The sequence below is a fragment of the Trichosurus vulpecula genome, chromosome 1, assembly GCF_011100635.1.
Source record: "Trichosurus vulpecula isolate mTriVul1 chromosome 1, mTriVul1.pri, whole genome shotgun sequence".
Lineage (NCBI taxonomy): Eukaryota > Metazoa > Chordata > Mammalia > Diprotodontia > Phalangeridae > Trichosurus > Trichosurus vulpecula.
Window position 1 is genome coordinate 391252183 of NC_050573.1, and position 24582 is coordinate 391276764.

General features: G+C 33.5%; 1 protein-coding gene across 3 annotated transcripts in view; it reads right to left on the reverse strand.

The window, feature by feature from the left end:
• Positions 1–624: 624 nt before the first annotated feature.
• Positions 625–24582, reverse strand: part of TXNL1 (thioredoxin like 1) — a 48446-nt gene continuing 24488 nt past the window's right edge. Inside the window, exons 4-9 of one of the 3 annotated variants that reach the window (XM_036759468.1) lie at positions 14075–14197; positions 12983–13052; positions 11145–11317; positions 8728–8832; positions 3888–3931; positions 625–2434 (exon numbers count right to left, since the gene is read on the reverse strand). In XM_036759468.1, the coding sequence (XP_036615363.1) occupies positions 3893–3931; positions 8728–8832; positions 11145–11317; positions 12983–13052; positions 14075–14197 (510 nt within the window). In that variant the 3' untranslated portion in view covers positions 625–2434; positions 3888–3892. Of the gene's footprint in view, positions 2435–3887; positions 4933–8727; positions 8833–11144; positions 11318–12982; positions 13053–14074; positions 14198–24582 lie in introns of those variants that run through there. The other 2 variants (XM_036759477.1, XM_036759485.1) reach the window with 2 other exon arrangements.

A 24582-nucleotide genomic window follows, 5' to 3' on the forward strand; every position in this document is an offset into this window, starting at 1 on the left:
TTAAATAACTCATTTTCAATGTTTAGCTCATATTATCAATGGACAAGTGACAACTATATAACATTCCTGTCCACATGTTATCAACGTTCAAGTTCTAGTATCAGGTTTATGGTAGCAGTAATGAAAGTGCAGTCTTAAGTTCCACAAAGGCAGGAACTAATCAGTGCACTTGGTAGGCACAGTTACTTACATTGTGACTGTGTACGTTACACAGCATACTCTTACTGAGAAGTGATATACTCTTCAGACTAAGGACCCAAGACAAGACATATGTCACCTGGGAGAAGTGTAGGTTGTCAGTCAGAACCCAGACAGAATTTATTTTAAATTAGAAAAGATGAATCAAATGTAAAAAACCAATTTATTGAGCCATAACATCAAAACCTAATGAAAGAATATCAAGTTTTCCCAAATGCTAGAGGTTTCACTATTCCTAACTAAAAATTTAGTTCTACGCCTAACTTTGAATTTTCCATTTAATGGGCAAGTTGTTCAAATGAGCTTTAGTTAAAATGATTATAGCTGTATTTTCCCAAGGCAGTTTTTATTTCTATAGGCAGTTCCAAATGTCCTTTAGATTTTACTCTCTTAGTATGAGAAAACATCAGGATTTCAGCTTGATACTTTAAGTTATGTCAAGAAGACATGTTTATTCGTAGTATTAAAACTCCTCATTAAGTGAAACATTTTACAGTTACCTATAAACATTCATTTAAAACTATTTACAATTTGTATTATGGAAGATTTGTATATTGTAACCAATTAAGTTATAGAAAAGTTACATAAACAATATAGGTCTGATGTCCAATCCTTTACAAATATGAAAAATCACTATCACTGGGTTATCAAATAGTCAAGTATAAATAGTATGAGGTCAGCAATATGTAAGATGAGGCACTTTAACAATCGCCCAAAAAGGTAGTTGTGTACAGAACTGTAACAGAAGTAGCTCTTAATATTCACCTTGTCCTAAACTTCAGAAGTGATTCATTGGAGATTCTCTACATATAATCTTATATGCCTTTTATCTCTTGGCTCTCTGCCTCTACTTCACCCAAGGCAACATAGCTAAGAAGTACATAAGAAATAAAGGCATCACTATAGTCCATTTAATGTGCAACAGTACATAAAAATGAGAAATTTCTACTGGTACATGTGTTTCATGAAATAAATGTTAGGCTTTCTGCACGACTTACACCCAGAAAGCTATATATTTAAACATATTAATCTCCCAAAGCCAAAGTTAAACCTATTTCTATACAAAACAGAATCTCTACTCTGTTCCTAGACACATATCCCCAAAAACCAGATTGATATTACTCAATTATTTTAACTATACAACTACATGTGTCATGTGTATTCTTATATAGTCATTCAATTTTAAAAATACTCAGGGATATTTTTAAAGTAAATTTACCAATGCTTTAAGATTACAGCTCAAGATGACATCAAACTTTGGTTCCTCAGAGATAACCTGCCCAAGTTCTCCAAATTGTTTTTGAAGCATCCTTTAAGTGGATATACATATTTCACTATTCCAGGCATACTCTTCCTTCCTTTGGTATTTTACCCCTGAACCATCATTTCTATATCCGTATTGTGTATTTAGGCAGTGAACACAACGAATATTTGTTAAATGAAGGAAATAATAGAAATAACTTTATTTAATGACACTAAAAGACTTTTAATTTCAAGTACTATATTTTTACCTAATGATTAACGTCCATATAGCCACAACAAATGAAATGGTGACTCACAAATGATTCAGAAGGCATAAAAATCTTGGTGTGGTAAATGATTAGACCCAGGAATTTTCAGTCCTGTTATCTAATAGTTTGCAGGTAACATTTGTAGATAGTTGAATCTTAAGTCTATTCAAAAGATCATGTAAAATTCCTATTTCCCTAGATAACCAACTGTTCTTTAATAAAAATATTACATAATACAAACATGGGCACTTCAAAATCCATTCTTACCAGTCCCTTGCATTTCAAATTTTTATTGTATTAAACCGGTACTTTCTCAAAAACAGATAACCCTTAATTATGACAGTTTCTCCACTTTAGAAAGTCAACTGTCTGCCAGTATAACACTGGATATATTAAGTCTCCTAAAATCAGAAGCCAGAAAATTTCAAAACTAATGGAAAGTAAAAATTCTTACATACTTAAAATGACAAAAATTAAATTTGGCAAAAGTAATGACTTTTATTTACAAATACATGTATCAAGATTACAATAGAAACACTAGTGAAACCATCTGAACAAAAGCAATGATTTATTGGTAATGGCATTAAAGGAAACATTGACAGTCTCTGGCTAGGGTCAAGCAATTATCCAGGAGCCGTAGATAAAGTGAAGATCCATTTTGATTGCAATAAGGTCTTTCCAGTGTCTTCTGCATCTTAATGGCTTTCTCCTTTCTTACCAACTACCTAGAAAGAAAGAAAAGTAACTCTGAATGCATATTTTGATTTGGAAATGTGCTATTTTAAAAATACAAATAAAACAAACCTTCCTCCCCACCCCCCAAAAAAAGTATTAATTTTTATCACTGCATCTTTTTGGCATGCAATCTGTTTTCAGTGATGGAGCAAACTGTGACCTGCCCCCCCAGTCACTAAGTTCCCAAGACTGCCAAGGAATAAATGGAACACATGCGGACTTTTTCTGGCTTTTCCACACAGTTTTCCAAGCAAAGTTGACAATTTAGAAAAGTTAACAAAACAAAAAGCTCCTATATAAGTGAAGCAGAACGTAGTTTCCACACTATGAAAAAAATTTTAATTAAATGCCCATTGAAAAAAATTTGAAGTGAACAGTACGCTAAATCCATCTCTTCATGCTGTTTACAGGGTTCTAAATTTCTTCTTTAATGTACAAACATGCAATAAAAAGACAATCAAAAACAACTAATTTCTGCAACAGGGAGAGATGCTATTTTCCTTAATTTACTGTTTTCTACTAGATTTAGTTGTTTTCAGTTGGATCTGGCATACTGGCTTCAATAAAAATATAAAGTTCTAAAAATGTAAGTAAAACCTTGTTTCTACAAAAGATCTAGAAGTCCATTTTTGAATTAAAATATAACATTTACATCCTAATGGCACTTAATCCTAAAAGTCTACAATCAAAGAAACTGCATTTTAACAGCAGAAATAGGTAAATATAAAATGCACTAAAATTCACCACTTACAAACTGTCTCCTGACGATATCATGCAACATTCATGCCAAGTCACCAATATACAGGCTGTCACAAAAATCTTAGGGCAGTTTTAAGCTATTAAACTTTAACTTTATTTCTTATCACATTAAGCTTTAAAAGCTTAAAGCTGCATTAAGACTTTTGAGATACCCCATATATGACAAACCTAAAAGGTAAAGAATATGGCTCAGCCTAACATAATGAGGAACTAAGTTCAGAATGCCATCTACTGTTTCAAAGGTCATTTATAGGTTTAGGGGACAGACCAGATGATCTCTAAGATCTCTTCTTAGTTCTAGCATTCTAAGACTCTCAGTGCAGGTTTTTCTCCAATAAAGGGGAAATTATTCTAATGACTAACAAAACTGGACTTTTAATTCCAGAAAGAACTACATCAAGAAACTTTAAAAACTAATAGTAGCATACAGAGTTTTAAGAATAGGGAATGGGGAAAGAAGTAAAGAGTGTTTAAGAACTATCAGGGGCAATGAAAGAGATTAAATTTGATCAAGAGATGATTTAAACAAATGATTAAAGCACTTATTCTTTACTTGTATTATTGTGGCAACAAGCACAACAGTGAGCTCTTGGATTACGCAAACAAAACAAAAAAAACTTCATTGATACATTAAATATTAAAATGTTAGCAGATGTGTAACAGTGAAGATACAAATCTGCATACTGGTTTCACAGGTTGATACCTCTCAACTTGCCAATGTGTATTCTCTGTAAAAAAAAGAAATTAAGCATACCAGTACATTTGGATTTCCCACCCCCAAGTCCTAAGAGTTTTTTCTTCTTCTCTGAGCCCATATACCACTCCACTGACTAACAGCATCTAGGATACATCAATACTGGGTGCTAAATATTTAGTTTTTTGGAAAAAATTCAGATTGCCTTTTATTTTAATATCTACCCTTATCCTACCATCTGACCCTGTTCCTGTTATGCTGACATACAGGACATCTTTAATATAAATTCTTTAAGTTTAAAACAAACATATATTATATCAAAAACAAAAAAGAAATAACTACCTCTTAAAAGCCTTCTACTCTATCAGGATACAAAATAAATCAGAAATGAGGCAGCTTGCACCCTCTACCCCAGACCCTTCTCCAACCCTCAAAGCCTACCCAAAACATCTTGTGAATACAAAAGAACCTGAAAATGCTATCATGGGTTAAGCAATATTTAATTTGCTAAATGGAACCAACAAAAGAATACATGATAAAAAACTTAAGCAGCCTTCAGGACTGATTATTTCATATCACATTAATTTAGTGAATGTAAAAATTAAGTAGAATTGTACTTCAAATTGCTATTCAAAGTACAACTTCTTAAAAATGCTTTATGAAATTAAGTACAAAACAGCAGAAAATTAAAAATTAACAGAAAGCAGTATAAGACATACGGTATGGTGAATAAATAAAAGCACTTAGTTGTAAAGAAAACAAAATTAATAGCCCAAGTGAGAAAAATGACTAAGGTGGGAATTGAAGAGAGATGGTTGATGAAATATGGATACAAGAAGGCTGATCCAGATGATAGGAGCTGTAGAGAAGGCTCTTGCACCAGCAATGGTGATACTGTGGAAAGGGTGAGAGCAGACAGGTGCTAGATGAGCAGAGAAGCAAGGAGGGGAGTAGAGTGGGACAAGATCAATCTTTATATTACTTCATTTAAAAAAATCTTCTGTGTTTTTAGTTCATTTGAGTTGGATTAATCAGCTGAAAAATAAACAGACAAAAGTGTTACAAAAATAGCTGGCAAATGTGAGTGGCCAATTTAGAGAATAAGGGGAAGTATAGCTTCATTACAGTAATAAAAACCTGCTTGGCTTTTTATATGAGTGTCATTCCCACATAGAAATAGAGATAGAAGAAGCACCTACATCTTTGCTCATTTTGAAATACCTATTTTTTGCTCATTTAAAGACAATTACAATTTTTGGTTTTAATAAAAAGTAGCAAAACAAAGCAATCTATATAAATAGCATATTTTAGTACCAAAAAACCCCCACTCTGCTTCCCCAGATTTTAAACCCCAAGCTTGTCATACTATATTACACTGGAGATTTTATATTTTATTTTTCCCTCAAGTTAAAATTCATAAAATGATCCCGCCTCTCTGGAGACACACTAAAAACTAATTGTAATGACTATTGCAACAATCCAATTTGTAATCAATAATGGTAATTTTACCCACTTACTTTAATCAACTCTTATGTAGCCTAAGAAATCGCGTGATGGCATGGGGGGGGGGGAAGAAGAGTTCTAAAGTAAAAAATTCTATTCACTTTCAAATATGCATCCTTTAGAATTACCAGAACTTCAGTCACCTTAAAGATATGTTAGCAATACAATGAGCCAACTCTCTCCCCCACCCCAAAGATAATAAAGCTAAAAGATTCTATTTTCTGCTCTTCAAAAGTGTTAAAACAAAATATTCACTGCTATTTGCTTCACTACACACATCAAATATTTCTTCACTATACTGAACAGAACTGCTTAGGTTAATTTTAACTTGACCTGAAAAAAAGTTTTATTAATAAGCCCATTTAAATTTGGACTGAGTAAACAAGAAAAGGAAAAGAATGTTATACTTCTGGCCTTGTCAGCAAGCCTCATGCTTTCCTGATCCAATGCCTTTGCTCATGCCATTTATTCCAATTTATAAAAGCCCATGGGGCAGGGGCTGCTGCTTGGGTATCACCTCCAATGCTTTGCAAGCACACAACTATTTGTTGAATGAATGATATGGCCTCCCTCCAATCACAACTAAATGACTTAGCTGAAGTCCCATTACCTTGCCATGAAGGCTTCCCAAAGAATCTTTCTCTTCTGAACTTACAGCACTGTTTGCCTTGCTACTACTGACTGGTCTCCATATCAATCTTATGGTACCTTTGTGACATTTCTTTCATTACCATTGGTTGGGTAACTTTCCAAATGTCTTATTTAACTTTCTACGTATTTATACCTCTGCATCCCTAATTAGACCAGAAATTCTTTTAGCTAACAGGAAATGTGTTTTAGATTTCATTTTTATGTCCACTAGTTAAATAGTTACGTAAAGAGTAGGTGTTGAGTTTCATACAGAATGGCAATTATCAATTCTAAAGAAAAAAATCAAAACAAGTGTCATAAAATCCCTACTTTTTGACTGATTTTTTGCTTTCAACCAACTGAACTGATATTATATATACCACTGAAAAATCTTTGCTAAAAAAAACAAAGTGACTACAATAAGAAAGAAATTAATATAGGCCTCCAAAAGGAAAAAAAAGTACACGTAATATTTACTAAGTTCAAATACATAGTCAATTCTTACTAGCTCAACATGCTATACTAAAAGAACAGGAATGGAGAGGTAAAATGTAAGAAAAAAGTGTGAAGAGTATAAAACAATTTAAATAACAAGAACATTAAACAAATTAATGAGATAAATTATAGCAGAGTACTAAAATAAACAGACACACAAGTCAAGGATAGTATACTTGTAACACTTTTTGGCCATCCTGAAGGAGGCAGGTCCTGAATTTGTTTTAAAAAAAGAGAACAATATTGATTTGTCAAGTGAAAATAAAGGTGACTAGACTAGATATGAGAGACAATGAAAGTAAATGGATAAAGACCAGGAAAATATGAATGTAATAAATACAAGTAAGGAAAATGAGTATGGACAGATGGGAGAAGAAAGGTAAAAGGTATATATGAAATTTATGTGTGAATATATAAAAATATTTTTTTGAAGTCAATTGTTAGTATAAATTGTGGTGAAGGATGAGAAACAATTACATGGGGTGAGAGTCAGAAAATTAGAAAAACAAACACAAACATAAGTCTTTTACAAGGTTATTAATAACTGGCAAAGAGATTATAAGCAAGGACTTTAGGAGAACAGGGTGCATTGGAGTACTCTAGATGAGGCATAGCACAGCTAAAACATATTTAAACAAAGTGCCATTTAACTTAAAAGCAGTCAACTGAGAACTGGTTTGTTTGGGTTTCTTTGCTCACACCAAAATTTCCCCCACTGGGTACAGTTATTTTTTGACCCTTCATTTTATTCAACATATCTAGGCATACATTTATTTCTGTTTGAGATGATAAAATAGTTCCAGAAAGTTAATCACACTTTGAGCTATGACAATACTTGGGAATTTGATTTATCATAGACTTATAGATTCATCTAATGCAAACCTCATTTTTCAGATAAAAATCAGGTCCAGGCAGGTAAATGACTTGCCTCAAGAGAGAGCTCAGATTTGAATCCGAGCCCTCTGAACTCAAGTTTGGCACTCTTTCTAGTATCCCATGGCTTTCCACCCAAACCCAGCTGAGATATTTATCAATATTTTCAGTTTTATGAAGAACATGTGATTCAATAAAACCATTTACAGTACAGGATATGAGCACCCCCCACTCCTGAACTGACTGGCTTCCTAACCACCTGATTCTTTGGAACCAGTCCCTTCAAAGCTCAGCTCACCTCCTCCCTTCCAGACAGCTTGATTGATTCCTGGTTGCTAGCACCCCCCCTTTCTAGCACCCACCCAAGTTACATGTATTTATTTTGTATATGCCCTAAATATTTAAATCTATGAACAGATATGCTCCTTAATGCCAAAGAATGTCTCATGTTTGTATTTGTAGTGCCAGGGCCTGGCACATGATAGGTACTTAATAAATGTTTTTGATTGAATAGATGAATTTCAATTTTATGATACTTCTGGTGATGACCAGTTTCCATGCTTCTCGAATCCTAAATTTAAACTAGTTACTGGCCTACTGGTATTAATAATGAACAGGTTTTTTATGATAGAGTGATGTGTGTGTGCTCCAGTTTGGGAAGATGTCACTCCTAGAAAAAACTTCTATTTAAGTATCAAACCCTAGGTCCCCAAAGCTACCACATATATTGAATTCTCAATAAAGATCAGTTGATATTAAAACAGAAGTTGTCTTTTTATATTAAGAATAAATACTATAATATTTGAAAATCAGATTATAAAGTTCCATCTTATGAAATACAGTCAGTTCACCTTTCTTTTGGAAATGCAATATTTCTGTACAGCAAATACTTCAAACTGCTTTGTTTTTAAAATATATCTTCAAATAAAACAATAATCAAAATCTTACTTGGCAGTCAAATATTTCATTTATTCCAACTCCTTTAAGCTCCAAATGCTAGCAATTTTAATGCCCGTCACCTTTCTATCATTTCCCCTGTAACTGGTCTAAAGTGCCATTAGCTAACATCCAGTGTATCAAAAAAAATGAGATGTTAAAGATACAGCTACTAAATCTAGTAAGGTGCCTTTTAGCTGATGAGAGGAAACATCTTATTTGATAATATAACTTGAATCCCTATGTGGAAACTCAAATTTCACATTGTTCCAGCATGGAAGATCTGATTTTATCACTTAACAGTAACAAAATAAATGTGTATACATTTTCTTTAAAGAATAATCTTTAGGCTTTACATTTCCTCTAGGAAATTGTTATTTAGAGCAAACTTACTCGTTTGAAGTCATTCATATTTGTGGCTTGAACTGGAGTACCAATAAATGTAAAATACGAAATTCTTGTTGTTTCTTCTTCACCTTGATTGGACTGAACAAATAACTAAAATAAAGAAGAAAAAGAGTTTTTGATATCTACATTTACCAATGAATTTTTGATGAACATGCAACAAGTTAGATTTTTTTTATATTTACTAAATAATTTCCTTGAAGTTACATCTAAATTGCATTACGTGTAAAAGTAAATGGAATTAAAGAACAGAAATGAAATTTAAAGAATGTGTTCCTATGACTGTACCTTTCAAGGGCCTCTCTATACCATGGCTTTCATTCACTTAGTTCTTCTTACCCAAGTCTTATGACTTAATAAGGAAACATAACTATTGATGGAATGGCAGAATTTTTGATGTCTTCAGAACACATTGTTGAAAGGTTCATGTAGAATGCAATCTCCCTTTGAAGGCAGGGGCCATTTTCATCTTTGTCTTTGTATCTACAGCACCTAACACAGTGCCTGGCATATCTGTGCTGTTCAGGAATTTCAGTGAGGCCTGGCATATAGTAGGTGCTTAAATGCTTGTTGAATTTAACTGATTAAAAATATAACTCTTCCAATGCCTCAGAAAGGATCCCAGGTCTTCTTATTCTAAATCCTAGGCTACCTCATGTTTAAACTCTTTAAGACATTTAGAAAAAAATCATTACTTGAAAAATAGTATATTAACTGATAGGACAAAACCAGTCTTATTTTGTTACTTTAGATTCCTTTCTCACTTTATACCAGGAAGCTTATGTCCCAAAGGGCAAAAACAGCCAGAAAACTATAGAAGCCATATCACTCACATGTGGAAGTCACTGAAGACCTCTTCCATACACTCTCTACTTCCTCCACAAAATTTCGTCTAACAACTATACACTGTATTAAATAAAAAGAGGTAAGAAATCAGAAATCTCATCCTAAAGCATCTTGGGCAATGATAGTCTCCTCACATATCCTCTGCCACACGCAGGTACTGATGATAACAACTGTCTCTATTGTGGGCAAGAATATATCATAGAATTTAGAGGTTAATAAGACCTTGGAGGGAGGTCCAACTCCAGTCCAACAAAGGACCTCCCTTCTCCTGAAAGGCTTACATTTAACTGTTGTGAATTTTTTGTTTTTGCTTTGATGATTCCAACGCCTGCTTTTCTGGACGATTCACTTGATCCACAGTAAATTTTGTCATAGCCCTTTATTTTTATGTATGTCTTTGTTTTTTACGTGTGTTTCTGATAAGCAACAGATTGTGAGGTCTTTTTTCTTATCCAATCTGGCACTCTCTTTCACTATATGGAATTATTTAATTCATTCACATTTAAAATTATGTTAGGTTTATATTTACTTCCATTTGTTTCTTTCTCTTATCTAGTTATCCAATTTTTCTTATATATAACCATAAAGTACTATAGATAACAAAACTGAAAATCAAGCAGATTTCTTTAGGTGACTTGCCCAGGTGGCTAGAAAATGATAGTAGTGGTAGTAGCGGTGGTGGTGGTGGTGGTGGTGGTGGTAGTAGTAGTAGTAGCAGCAGCTAGCATTTATACAGGGCCTACTATGTGCCAAACACTTCCTAAGTGCTAATAAGTACTTCACATATGATCCTCACAACAACCCTAAGAGGTAGGTGTTATGACTATTCTTCCCATTTGACAGTTGAAGAAACAAGCAAACAAGGTTATGTGACTTGCCAAAGGGTCACATAGCTAGTTAAGTGCCTAAGGCAGGATTTTAATTCAACTCTTCCTGACTCCAGGCCCAGGGGCTCTATCCATTGCACCACCTAGCTACCTATTTTATATGTATTAAGTCCAGGATTATTTGCACTCTTTTCAAAGTCTATTGGTATCAAGCCTGCCTCTGCAACATTGTTGATAAGAGATCAATCTCTAGAGGGAATCTCCAATCATGGAAAGCTCACTACTTAATAAGGTAGCACATCTCTAAATAGAGAGCTCTAATTGTTAAAGTTTTATATCAGGCTCGCTGTAATTTATACCCACTAGCCCTACTTCTGCCTTCTATAGCTACACAGAAATTTAAAAGAACTTATCTTTAAAAAATAATTTACATTTTAAAAAGGTTGATTCAAGTTAAACCAACATTTTTCACATGTATTTTATGAGACTTCAAAACATGAAAAACTGGTTAGTCCATAATTTTTCCCCCAACCAGTACTGCCTCAATCTTGAGGGTGGGGGAGGAATTCACAAGTTTAGAAGAGAAAAATTAAATTAGCCTAGCATATATAAGAATGGAAGCCACTAAATGTGAATGGCTAGTTACATAAGTGATTTTAGAATCAATTACTATATTTAAAAATGAACTGTCATTAACAAATCTTTTTGATGCTTTCATGAAATATTACTTACAGTTACACTGTTAACATTTTGGAATTTAACATAACGAAGTTGGACAATACCATCTTCTTTAATATCATCTTGTGTTAGTTCCAGGGCTTGAGTTGGTTCACTTCTTTCTGCCTCTTCAAAATCCATAGACCGGGGTAGATTGATAAAGATTTTTATATACTTAGGACCCTGACCTACAAAAAAAAAAAAAAACGAATTTTTAAAACCTCCAGAGAGGACCTTTTTAGGGAAATCTAGTCTGCTAATATCCAATAATTATTCAGATCTTAAGATTTAAAAAGTGATATAAGTGGGGCTATATGAGCAAGAAAGCCTTGAAATCACATTGAGATGAGTAAAAAGTTACCAAATTTAGTTTTGCGGATATTTTCCATGGAATATTAACATTAATAATTTGCCCTAACTTTCAGGGCATACTAAAATCCCTATTTCTAAATCAAATTTGGAGGGAGGGGAAGAATCAGGAACTTGACTGATAAGTGATTCTTAAGGGTCATAAACTTTAGAACTAAAAAAGGACTTTGGAGATCTAATCCAACACCATTTTATAGATAAGGAAACTAATGCCTAGGAAAATAAAATGAAGTAATCAAGGTCCCAAAAGCAGGAAAGCAATGTCTGTCTTGAAAAAAATTTTCTACGGCATTTTTAAAATAAGTGCTTTAAATTTATAAACCAATTTCACATGGTAGTTTGGTAACTAGACAAAATATGTAAAAAGAGGGGAAAATATAAGTTGGCATTTGGAGAATAACTTGAAACTCAATCAACTTTTTTTTAAAACATCACTTAGCTTTCTACTCAGAATTGAGAAATTATTTATTTGCTCAAAAAGGTTGAACCCTTCAAATTCTGGAATTATATGATAGTCAAAATTTCCTTTTTTCCCCTCATAACTTTAATATCTAATAATCTCAAAACAAGTAATTATTTCTTGTTATTGCAAAGTCTTAAATATGTGCTATTCAGCTAATCTATAATAAGGTTTCAAAATATGTTGCCATGCTGATTAAGAAAATGTTACCTCTAATAACCTGGGTTTCCAAAGCTAAAATTAGGCCTATCTGGAATCCTAAGGAGTCCACAGACTTCACTTCCAACTTGGTCTTTCAAATCATTGAGAAGGAAGAGAACCTACCATCAAAGGCTCCAAAAGACAAGTAAAGTTAAAAAAAAAAAAACCTAGCATCTTCATGTGTTGGATACAGTCTTTAAAATAATGATATTTAACTTTAAATATATTTCCCTTTTGTAACCCCCAATTTTAAAATATTCCCATTTCTTTAAAGAAAATACCATCTCCCTATAAATAGATTAATCTGCACCTACCATAAACTCCCATGCTAAAAATTTATACTCAAATTAACTACCTCTTCATTTCAAGAAGTAGAATTCATTCAACAAACATCCATTTAAAATGTATACTATTGCAGAGCATTGTGGTAGGCACTGGGGAGCACAAGAAAAGATTAGCTCAAGAAAACAGGGTATTGTTAAAACAATGAAACCTGATTTCAACACTTAATGACCTATCAAAACTTTATAACATTAAATCATGAAAAATGTGTTTAAAGTTTATTTTTAGACTGAACCAATTTTTTATCCAATTCCACTATGGTAGATGTGCCACCTCAGGATTTAAAATCAATACTAGAATTCTGAATGCAAAATAAAGCTTCTGTAGTGAGTAGTAAATCGATCTCTTCAGTTCATATCATTAAAGATGTCAAACACTCTTCACACCCATGTAATTCTTCTTGGCCAAAAAATAAAAAAAAAAATGAATAACTGCAAAAATTTTAAAGCTAACAGTCAAAAGAAGGGCTATATTTACTCACCATTATCTGGCCCTTGAAATTTCATGGAATAAAGCTTAACAGGCTGATTGAAAGCCACAGTAATAAGCAGCTGTGAAGAAAATATAAGTTTCATCATCATGAAAAGTTTAAGCAGTGACAGGAAAAAAAAAGCCCAGCACTTCAATTCACATTAAATATCATCAAAGACTGGCCAAAAGAAATTACTATTATAGGTGTGCATACTTTCACATTAAAAATCTCTCAATTCCCAAAGTAGGTTGGAAATAAGAGAAATGTAGAATAAAACATTTCATTTTTCACCTAATACCCCTCAAAGTAAAATAAAGGCAGGAAAATATGTATATAATTCACAATGCAAGCAATGTGGGAAGACAGGAACACTTACATATTATTGGTGGAATTGCAAATTAATTATTTTGAAAAATATTTTTATATTATACAAAAAAAATGTCTCAACTGTTCATAAATCATTTGACCATCCCAATACTAAGCATGTAAACCAAGAAGGTCAAAGTCAGAGACAGGTCCTCTACATACTAAAATATTTAGAGAAACACTTTCTTGTGGTTGCAAAAAATCTGAAAATGAGATATGTGCCCAATCAATTAGGGGGAACAGCTGAATAAATTATGGCATATGAATGTAATGAAATATATCTCACCATAAGAAAACATGAACGTAACTCAGAAATATGAGAAGTCTTTTATGAACTCATACAAATCGTGTCACATTTTTTCAAACTGTTAGTTATCCTGAATTTTTTTTTCTCTTTTTATTCCTTGTTATGAGGGATTAACTCCAGCAAGGGAAAGAAAGAGGAACTTTAGATGATACAAAAATAAAAGATGTGAATAAACATTTTTTTTAAAAAGTGCTTTCTTTGACCAGAATCTCAGAAGGTAAAATGCTACTCCTGATAAGTTTTCCAGGAGCAAAATGAATGGAAAGCTAATTGTCTGACTGTTTTATGATGTAAGGGAAGAGGTATTTGAGCCTGGATTGCTAAGAGCATGTATCCTTTTCTTAGCTCTAAAATGCTCATCAAATTTCTACTCACAGACTCCTCAACACTTAATATTGCTTCCAAATTTTGAGTGAAACATTAAATACCTGTTCATCACAGTCAGATTCCAAGAAGGAAGGGTCTTTGCGTAAACAGTTATCAAATCCATGCTCATCACTTTCATTAAGACATTCACATCCAGCTTTGTTAATAAAGGGCATTAAATCCATCTGGGGAAAAAAATTAAATTAAAATTTTAGGGAAAAGATCTAATACCAATACCTTAAAAATTTGGAAAAAATAATTATTGCAATTCTTCTCATTTATTAGTTTCTAAAAGAAATGTATATATCATTTGTAATAATCCTTACACTCTTCCCCCATCTTAATTATCGATTGAAACCTACTATTCATCACCAGATACCACTCAAGTACCCCAACCATATATCAAAACCAAAATGGCTAAGTACTACTACGATATTAAAATAACTTGATACTTTAAAAAGTGACAAGTACATCACTTAAATCTGCAAAACAAAACCATCTTCAACTATAGGAAAAAAAAAAAAGAAACATTTCCTACTTATACTGAGTACTATTTATTTACCTTGACCACAGAGCAGTAAGAATTAAAGTCGAAAGCAGGGTGGGGAACCTGCAACCTCGAGGTCACATATGGCCATCTACGTCCTCAAGTGTGGTCCTCTAAATCCAAACTTCACAGAACAAATCTCCTTAATAAAAGGATCTGTTCTATACAACTTAGACTCAGCCTAAAGGCAGGCACCCAAGGACCTAGAAAGCCACATGTGGCCTTGAGGCCACAGGCTCCCCACCCCTGGTCTAAAGGCTTAGCCCACTCAATAATAAATTTATTTGAAAACAACTCACTAGTCGACAGATTGTTAATGATTTAACCACATTTCTCAAACTCAGTTCTAGTAGACTAGAGTGGCAATGAAAATTTAAGAGCTACATAGGATCTTTAAAAATCCTATTTCTTTTTTCCCTTCTTTTTTTATAGCCATGGAATCACAACAGAATAGAATGAGTCGAATTTAACAGGATCAAGTATAATACAGATAAGTGTATTATAATGTCATTCAAAAAGATCAACTTCACAAGTGTAGTTTGAGGAAATGATGAAACAAAATTTCCCGTGAAAAAGACCTAAAGTGGTAAACACTAGAGGCTTTCCCAATAAATATAGGAATAAACCAAAAATGGTCCTTTCTCTGCTATTATTTGAAACAGTTTTAGAAATGCTAGCAATAATCCACATCCAGATACAAAACTCTGGAGTCTGAATGCAGATGGAAGGATACTATTTGCTCTCCTTTTCTTTTTTTTCCTTCTTTCTCATGGTTTCTCCCATTGGTTCTAATTCTTCTTTACATCATGACTAATGTGAAAGTATGTTTAATATGCATGTATAAGTAGAGCCTATATCAGATTGCTCGTTATCTTGGGGAGTGGGGAGGACAGGGAAGGGGGGAAAATTTTAAAAATTTTTAAAAAGTGAATGTTGAAAACTACAAATAAATTATTTTTTTAAAATGCTAGCAATAGCAATAAGAGAAAGAAGTCAAAAGGCATAAAGATTAGCAAAGGCAAAACTATGCTTGCTGATGTCATAATAGTTTACTGAAAAAATCCTAAGGAATCTATAAAGAAATTAAGACAGTATAGCATTAGTAAAGTTGCAGGGCACAAAATAAACCCACAAAAATCAACACTATTTCTAGACAGTAATTACAAAATCCAGGAGGCAAAAATAGAAAGGAAAGTTCCACTGAAAATAGCTACAGAATGCAAAAAATATCTAAGACAATCTACCAAAGTACATTCAATACTTATCCTATCTATTGAGCTACAAATACAAAACACATTTTAAATAAACAACTTCTATTTGATGCTCGTAGCTGAGCCGGGTCAATACAATAAAAATGACAATACTACCAAAATTAATTCGCTGAATTAGTGCCATATCAAACTGTCAAAGAGATACTTGAAAGTTAGTCAGAATAATAACAAAATTTAGAGGAACAAAAAAGCTAATGAAAGAAAGTAGAAATAAAGGGGAAAATAGCACTTCCATAAAACAGTAATCATCAAAAATATTTGGTATTGGTAAAGAAAATAGACTAGATAAGGAAAAAAAAGAAATAACAGAATTCAATAATCCTAGTGTTCAGTAAACTCCCAAATTCTTTAGGAAAGTACTCCTTATTTTGCTAGAAATGCTCAGAAAACTGGTAAGCAGTCTGGCAAAAATGAGATTTAAGACATCTTATATCACATTTCATAACAAAATTCAAAATGAATACATGACACAAATATGAAAGATGATATTAAAAAATTAAAAGCAGACTGAATATTTCTTACAGCTATGACTTAGGGTTGAACTCTTAATCGACAAGGAACAGAGGCAATTAAAAAAATAATTATGATTACTTGAAACTGAAAAGCTTTTGTATAGAGAAATTTAACACAGCAAGTATAAGGAAAGTAAAGGGGGAAGGGACTTTGTATCAAGTTATTTCTGATAACTTGATATACAGGACACTAATAAAAATATATACTACCAAAAGCATATTTATTTCCCAATAAATAGTCAAAAGAGCTTTAAAAATCTCCCAAGAACTGGAAACTATTAATCATCATGTGAAAGAAAACATCCAACCTCTATTACTAAGAAATATGCTAATCGAAACAAACCCGAGGTTTTATCTTACACCCAGGAATTTACAAAAATGACCAAAAAAATGGAACGATCAATGTTGGGAGGGTTCAGCAAGCAGTGAACAAGTATCAAGCATTTATTACATTCTAGGCACTGTGTTAAATATTAGGAACACAAAAAAGTTAAATACATTAGGAATACAAAGAAAGGCAAAAACACTGTCTTTACATGAAAGGATCTCTTATTTTCTGATGGGAGAGACAAAATGTAAACAACTACATATATACCAGATACGTACAGAGTAACTGGAAAGTAATTTCAGAATGAAGGCACTGAGGAATGGGAGGACCCAGGTAAAGCCCCTTGCAGAAAGCGGAATTTCAGCAGAGTCTTGAAAGAAGCCAAGAGGCAGAGATAAGGATGGAGTATACTGGTTCAAAGAACAAGTAGACCCAAATTATAGAGTGTGTGTAGAAAGGTAGAGAGCAGGAAGACTGGAAAGGTTGTAAAGGGGTTTAATGGCAGAAGACTTTTGCTTCTAAAAGTAACGGAGGGCCCTAGAGTTGACAAGTAGTATGCCAATATGGCCAGACCTGCACCTTGAGAAAAGCAGATGAGGGGAATATAAATCAAAGTAGAGACATGAGACAGGGAGAAAAATTAGTAGACTACCAAGTTTAGGCAAAAGGGGATATGAGCCTGAACTAGGGTGGCACCTGTACGAAGAGAAGAGGACCTATGTAAAGGTAAATTGATTAGGTGGTGTGTACACAGAGTTGTGAGCCTGGGTGACTAGAAAAATGGGAATAGTTAAGCTGGGAATAAGGGTGGGTTTGGGAGTAAAGACAATGAGTTTTTTTGGATGTGTTGAGTTTAAGGATTTCAGTTTTCATAGATATAGACACAGAACACGGTGGGTAATGGTATTATTTTTGAGATATCTGAAAGGCAGCTGATGATTGGGGCTCTGGGGAGAAACAAGAGCTGGAAATATAGTTCAGGGAATCCTCTACAAATAGACAATAATTTAAGGAAGCTGATGTGAATACCAAACAAGATAGTACAGAGTGAAAAGAGGGTTTAGGATGGAACCCCACTATTAACAGGGGTGAAACATGTGAACATCTACTAAAGGAGACTGAGAAAGAATAATCAAAGTGTTTACATACTCAGAACAACTCTGTGAGGGAGGTACTATCATTATCCTCATTTCACAGAGAATGAAACAAACTAAGAGAGGCTAAATGACTTGCCCAAGGTCACACAGCAAAAAGTCTCTGAGGCAGGATGCACACTCAAGTCTTCCTGACTCCAGGACCTACACAGTATCTACTCATGGCTTCCTAATATCCTAAATCTACAGGACAAAGACAGTTATCAAAAGTGTAAAGTGTAAAAGGCTGCAGAGAGGTCAAAAAGGAAGAAGATTGAGAAAAGGCCTTAAGATTTGTCAATATGGCTCTAAATAAGTATTGATTAGAGAAATGCAAATTAAAACAACTGATATATCACTACATACGTATCTGATTGGATATTATAACAAAAAAGGAAAATGATAAATGCTGGGGAAGATGTGGGAAAACTGGAACACTAATGCATGGTTGGTGGAGCTGTGAACTGATCCAACTATTCTGGAGAGTAATTTGGAACTATACCCAAAGGGCTATAAAACTGTACATACTCTCTGATCCAGCAATACAACCACTAGGTCTATAGGCCAAAGAAATCATAAAAAGGGGGAAAAGACCCACATTTACAAAAATATTTATGGCAGCTATTTTTGTGGTGGCCAAGAATTAGAAATTGAGGGAATACCCATCAAATGGGGAGTGGCTGAACAAGTTGTGGTATACGAATGTAATGGAATACTATTGTGCTATAAGAAATGATGAACAGGCAGATTTCAGAAAAAACCTGGAAAGAATTACATGAACTGATGCTGAGTGAAGTGAACAGAACCAGGAGAACATTGCAAACAGTAACAGCAACAATTTTCGATGATCAACTTTGTTAGACTGCTTTTCTCAGTCATACAATGATCTAAGACAATTCTGAAACACCGTGATGGAAAATGCAAACTGCATCCAGAAAAAGAATTGTAGAGTCTGAATGAAGATCAAAGCATATTATTTTCTCCTTATTTTGTTTGTTTTTTCTTTTTCATGGTTTTCCACTTTTGTTCTGATTCTTCTTTCACACATGACTAATGTGGAAATATGCTTTATATGATTGTACATGTACAGACTATATCAGACTGCTTGCCATCTTCGGGAAGGGAGAGAAAAAAATTTGGAACTCAAAATCTTATAAAAGTAAATGTTGAAAACTATCTTTATATGTAATTGGGAAAAATAAAATACTGTTAAGTGGGAAAAAAAGCTTTTTAAAAAGATTTGACAATCTGGTCAAGAATAATTTTAGAAAGGGCAGTTCCAATGGAATGAACTGGTTCACCAACCAAAATACAGTGTTGACAGGAGAAGCAGAGGCTCCTGGTGAAGGTGGCTTTCTCAAGGAGTTTAGCCAAAAAGGTGAATAGAGATACTGAACTATGAGCTATGGGGATGACTGGATTAAGGGTTTTTGTCATTGTTTTTAAGGATGAGGGAGATATGGTTGTGCTTACCGGCAGTAGGGAAAGGATTTGAGAAAGAAAAAGACTAAAGATTAGAGTAGAAATGGTAAAGGGGGCACTAACCTTTATAAGGGAGTGAGTGAGATTGGAAAGACCACCTCTTCAGACAGAAGAGATGGAGGAGATGGTGGCAGAAGATGGCGACATGGCATAAGTGAAGGAAAATAGAAAAAATGAGTGGCATAAATTTTTTGATGAAATATGAGAATTCCTCAGTTTAGAGGGTGGGGAAGTTGAAAAAAGGTTTGAAACAGTTTCTCTGGCAAGTAGAAAAAAGAATCAATTAGGGATGTGTCAAAAGACTGCCACTGCCTTATTGCAGTGAGTACCCAGATGACACGATGTAATAAATCTGCGGTGGACCTAATCAAAAGTTCTGTGATTTTTCTCTAGTTCCATTCAGCAGCTAGTGAATAGAAGCAAATAAGGTGAATGGTGGGAGTGATCCAAGGTTAGGTTTTGACAAAGCATAACTGGTAATTTCAAAGAGGTCAGGGGATTCAACATTAATATATACTGATTTGATTCACCAAAGGGTAGAGATAAGAAAAAGAGGAGAGAATAGTCAGAAAAGGGTGATGGCAGAGGGAATTGTGGGAAGATGGTAGACTAAGACAGGAAATTACTAGGTTCCTCCAACTAACTTAAAATAATGCCTCAAAGTGAATTACATTAAATTAAAAAGGTTTTATTGAAATAAAATCAATGTAGCCAAGATTAGAAGGAAAACAGAAAACTGGGGGGATAAAATTTATAGACAGTTTCTTAAAGATCTCATCTCAAATATCTACAGAATTTTGTCAAATTTGTAAGAATATGCATCATTCCTCAATTGATAAATGGTCAAAAGATATGAACAGGCAGTTTTTAGAAGAAGAAATCAAATCTACAGTCAGGTGAAAAAATGCTCTACACCATTACTGATTAAAGAAATACAAATTAAAACAACTTTGAGAGTTACCATCTCACACCAATGAGATTGGCTAAAATGACAGAAGGGCAAAATGACAAATGTTGGAAGGGAATATGGAAAAATTAGGATGCTAATACACTACTGATGGAACTGTGAACTGATCCAACCACTCTCAAGAGCAATCTGGAATTATACCAAAAGAGATGTAAAACTATGTATACCTTTGATACAGTAATACCACTATTAGGTCTGTTTCTCAAGGTGATCAGGGAAAAAGGAGAAGAATCTATGTTTTAAAATGTTTATAGCGGCATTCTTTGGGGTGGCAAAGAACTAGAAATTGAGGGGATGCCCATCAATTAAGGAATGGCTGAATAAATTACGGTATATGATTGTGAAAGGATACTACTATCTGTAAGACAGTGCTATAAGAAAAGATGGGCAGATTGATTCCAGGAAAACATGGAAAGACTTAAAATGAAATAATGAAGAGTGAAAGGAGTAGAACCAAGAGAACATTATACACAGTAACAACAATACTGTTCAAAGAGTATTTGTGAATTGCTGAGCTATTCTGAGTAATATAAATATTCAAATCAACTACAAAGGCCCTATTAAGGGAGATGTTATTCACTTCTAGAGAAAGAAATGATATATGGAAGTATGTATTGTATGGTTTCACATATCTGTGACAAATGTTGGCCTTCTCTAGTTCAGGGCTGGGAGGGAGGGAGACGGCTCAGGACTCAAAATGTAACAAAAAATAAAACAAAATTTAAAAAAGAAAAAGTAAATTAAATAAAAGGGTGATGGCCTGCAAAAAACAACAACAAAACCACTGAGGAATGGAGGGGAATGGAGAGAGGATAAATAACAGCACTGGGGCTCTAAGGCATATGAAAAAGTGTAATGATAAAAGATAATGATCCTATAAGGGATTTCAGCATTAATAGACACAGACATAGAACATTTTGAACAATGACAAGAACAAGAGAATGACCATCTCTGTGTGGGGTGGAAGTGAAGAACAGATCATGGGAACTGAACAGAATTAGGCTATTTGAGGGAGCAGCAATATATATGTTGAAATTCCCTGGTATAAAGATAGGGGTAAGAGTAGAAAGAAAAATCAAGTTAGATTGAGCTCACTGAGGGAGGAAGACATACTGTGAAGTGATCCAACCACTCTGGAAAAAAATATGGAATTAAGCAAATAAAAAAAAAAAATTACTAAAATCTCCATAGCCTTAGCCCCTGAGATTCCACTGCCTTCCTTAGAAGTAAGGCCCCAGGAGGATTATCAAAAAGGAAAAGCACCATATGCACCAACCTATTTATAGAAGCACTTTCTGTTGCAGCAAGACAGGAAATAAAGAAAATGGCTACCAAATGGAAATTGGATAAATAAATTATGGCATAGGAATATGTGATGGAATATTACTATGTCATAAGAAATGATGCATATTATGAATTTAAAAAAAAGATGGATTTACAAAAATTAATTCAGAGTGAAGTTAAGCACAGACAAGAAAAAAATATACATAACACCCACAACAATTTACATGAACAGTACAACAAAACAGTAAGAACAATGCTGCAAAGTTATAGCAACCAAGTCTTACCCCAAAGAAGATACGAGAAGTAAACAGATCCTCCCTCTGCTTTCTTTGGAAAGGTAGGGGGGACTGTGGGTATAGAACACTACACTTAATGTTACACTGATATGCTGGTTAATTTTTTAAATTGTTTGTTTTCCTTTTTTCCTCTTTTATTCATTTTATAAGGGATGGCTCTCTGGGAGGGGTGGAAGGAAAGATAAAATGCAAAAATGGTGTACAGGGTATTCCTAAAGTCTGGACACAGGCAAAAAAGCATATTTTCAAGAAATGAAATGACTGAAATTTTCAACATTTTATTTAATTGGAATATTAACATCTCCAATATGATTTCCATCATTTGTGATGCAAAGGTTGATGTGCTTTCCAAGATTCACGTGAACTCGATGCAATAACTCAGTAACTCCACACTGCCATCAATTTTAGCACATCCACTCTTGGAATATGAATATGAAATCATGATGTTATTTGAAGCTGAACATGTTATTTGTTAATATTCCAATTAAAAAAATGTGGTTGAAAATTTCAAACATTTCATTTCTTGAAAATATGCATTTCTGCCCATGTGTCCAGACTTTGGGGATACCCTGTAAAAACAAAAAACACCATAAAAGACCTAAAATCTAATGGTCAAGTTGACTCTGTGATATGACTCCCAAAATAGTAGCATGTTATTGAGCTCCATTAAGAGAAGCAATATTCAGTTCTGTGTGCCACATTTTAGGAAGGAATGGAGTACATCCAAAGGAGGACAACTAGGATGCGAAAAGGGAACTATGCCACACTAAACATAGTTTAAAAAACTGGAGATGTCAAGCTTGGAAAAGACTTAGGAAACACTTGTGTATGGACATGGTACCTCTTTAAGCATCTGAAGACCTGACTCATGGAAGAAAAAGGGATCATACTTGCTTTGCATGGTTGTAGAATATAGAACTAGGAGTAGTGGATAAAGGTCAATCTCAGCTCAGAAGGAAAAACTTTCAAACAAATTAGAGCTATCCAAAAGTGACACAGAGCACCTCAGAGACTGGTTAATTCCCCATCAGATCATTTGTCCTAAAGGGAAATTCAGTTGTGAGTTGGACTGGGTCTCTTTAGTTCTTTCTAACATAAGATTCCATAATCATAAAGAGCTAAGAATAAAGTTTTTCTATATTTATAAATATTTACTCATATGTCAAAAACATGGCAAAGTAATAACATTCTCTCTAATACTGCAAAAAAACCACTTTTTGATAAAATGAATTAAAAACCAAATTTTCATTAGAAGTAATAAGCTAAGTTCATTTCTTTTTCAGAAACAGTAACTCATGGGAACTGAGTAGATTTGAGGAGTTACACTATTTGAGGGAACAGTAAAAAAAAAAAAAAAGTTTTTCCTCATAATGTTTATAGTCATTTATATTACTATAAGTTTCCTAACAATATTCTTGTATAGGTGCATTAAGCTATAGTCAATGAAATCTCAGAGTTCCAAAGAAGTATCTACTTCAAAATACTGTCAGGAGAAAGATTTTATATTAAGCATCTTCTAACAAGTTCTACATTCCACTAAAATCATTTATTAAAGGTTAGGTCTCTAGGAATGAATAACAACAAAATTAAGTTCTGCATCCTCAACATTTAGAAACCATTTTCCCAGTACATCAGTATCTCAGTTATTAAAAAAAAAACAGGGGTTATTAATAGTACTTAATTTGCAGCAAGCATTCTAAATAAAAGTCTTCATTTATGTTTACTCAAAAGAACAGGTAGAAAAAAGGTTTTAGGAGTTTTTTTTTGAACCACCAATTGGTAAGAAGACCAATGTTCTCTGCAACAAAACAAGGTACATGGTACAGTTCTTCCTGGTTCAGATCTTACAGCCATTATTACCGGTCCAAAAGAACTCTCCTTAATCACATTCTTGACGCCAAAACTGAAGGAAAAGGAGACAGGAAGAAAAACCCTAGAGCTTTAAAGCCATCAAATAGCACTACTTTTTAAATAAGGTATATGACAAAGTTGTCCATTTAAGATTAAGACTATTTTATACAAGCTGCTATATGATTCAAAATCAAGATACACTATTTAAAATATTATGAGGGATGGCTAATGAAATCCAGAAAACATCTGCAAAGCAAGTAGAAATCTGCAGCTACTACATGTAAAGAAATGATCAATTTCCTCCAATTTACAGAAAGTGATTCCTATTACATTATATGAACACTAATAAATAAATAAATATATATATGAAAAATGTGTTCAACTCCCCCAAATAATTTTAGACCAGCTATCCTATTTTGTTCTAAAATATCTTTATAAGTAGGGGAAAAGATTTACATCATAGGAGACATATCAAAAATTCATGTAACTTGTCCAAAGTTACACCATTAGTTAATAAGAGAGCCAAAAATTCATCACAGACCACAAGCTCACACTCTAGGATGCTGGGTTTTTTTTTTTTAATTCATCACTTACATACATACATAAAGTCACACTGAGTAAAGATACCAACGAAAATATTAGCCAAACTTCATGTAAATTCATCAGCACTTCAATAATAGATACACCCCATATTTAGCTGTGAATTTTAAGCTTTGACAAAGTGATATTTACACAAAAGATGTTACTGCACTTAAGAATATTTGTGAAACTCACAACTTAGTCTAATATGTCATAGTACAAAAGCAAACATTCATGCCATAAGTACATGTCTTATTGCTAATTATATTTTAGGGGGTTTTGTCATTTTAAGTCTTAAAACTTAAGGATGGATTTTAAAA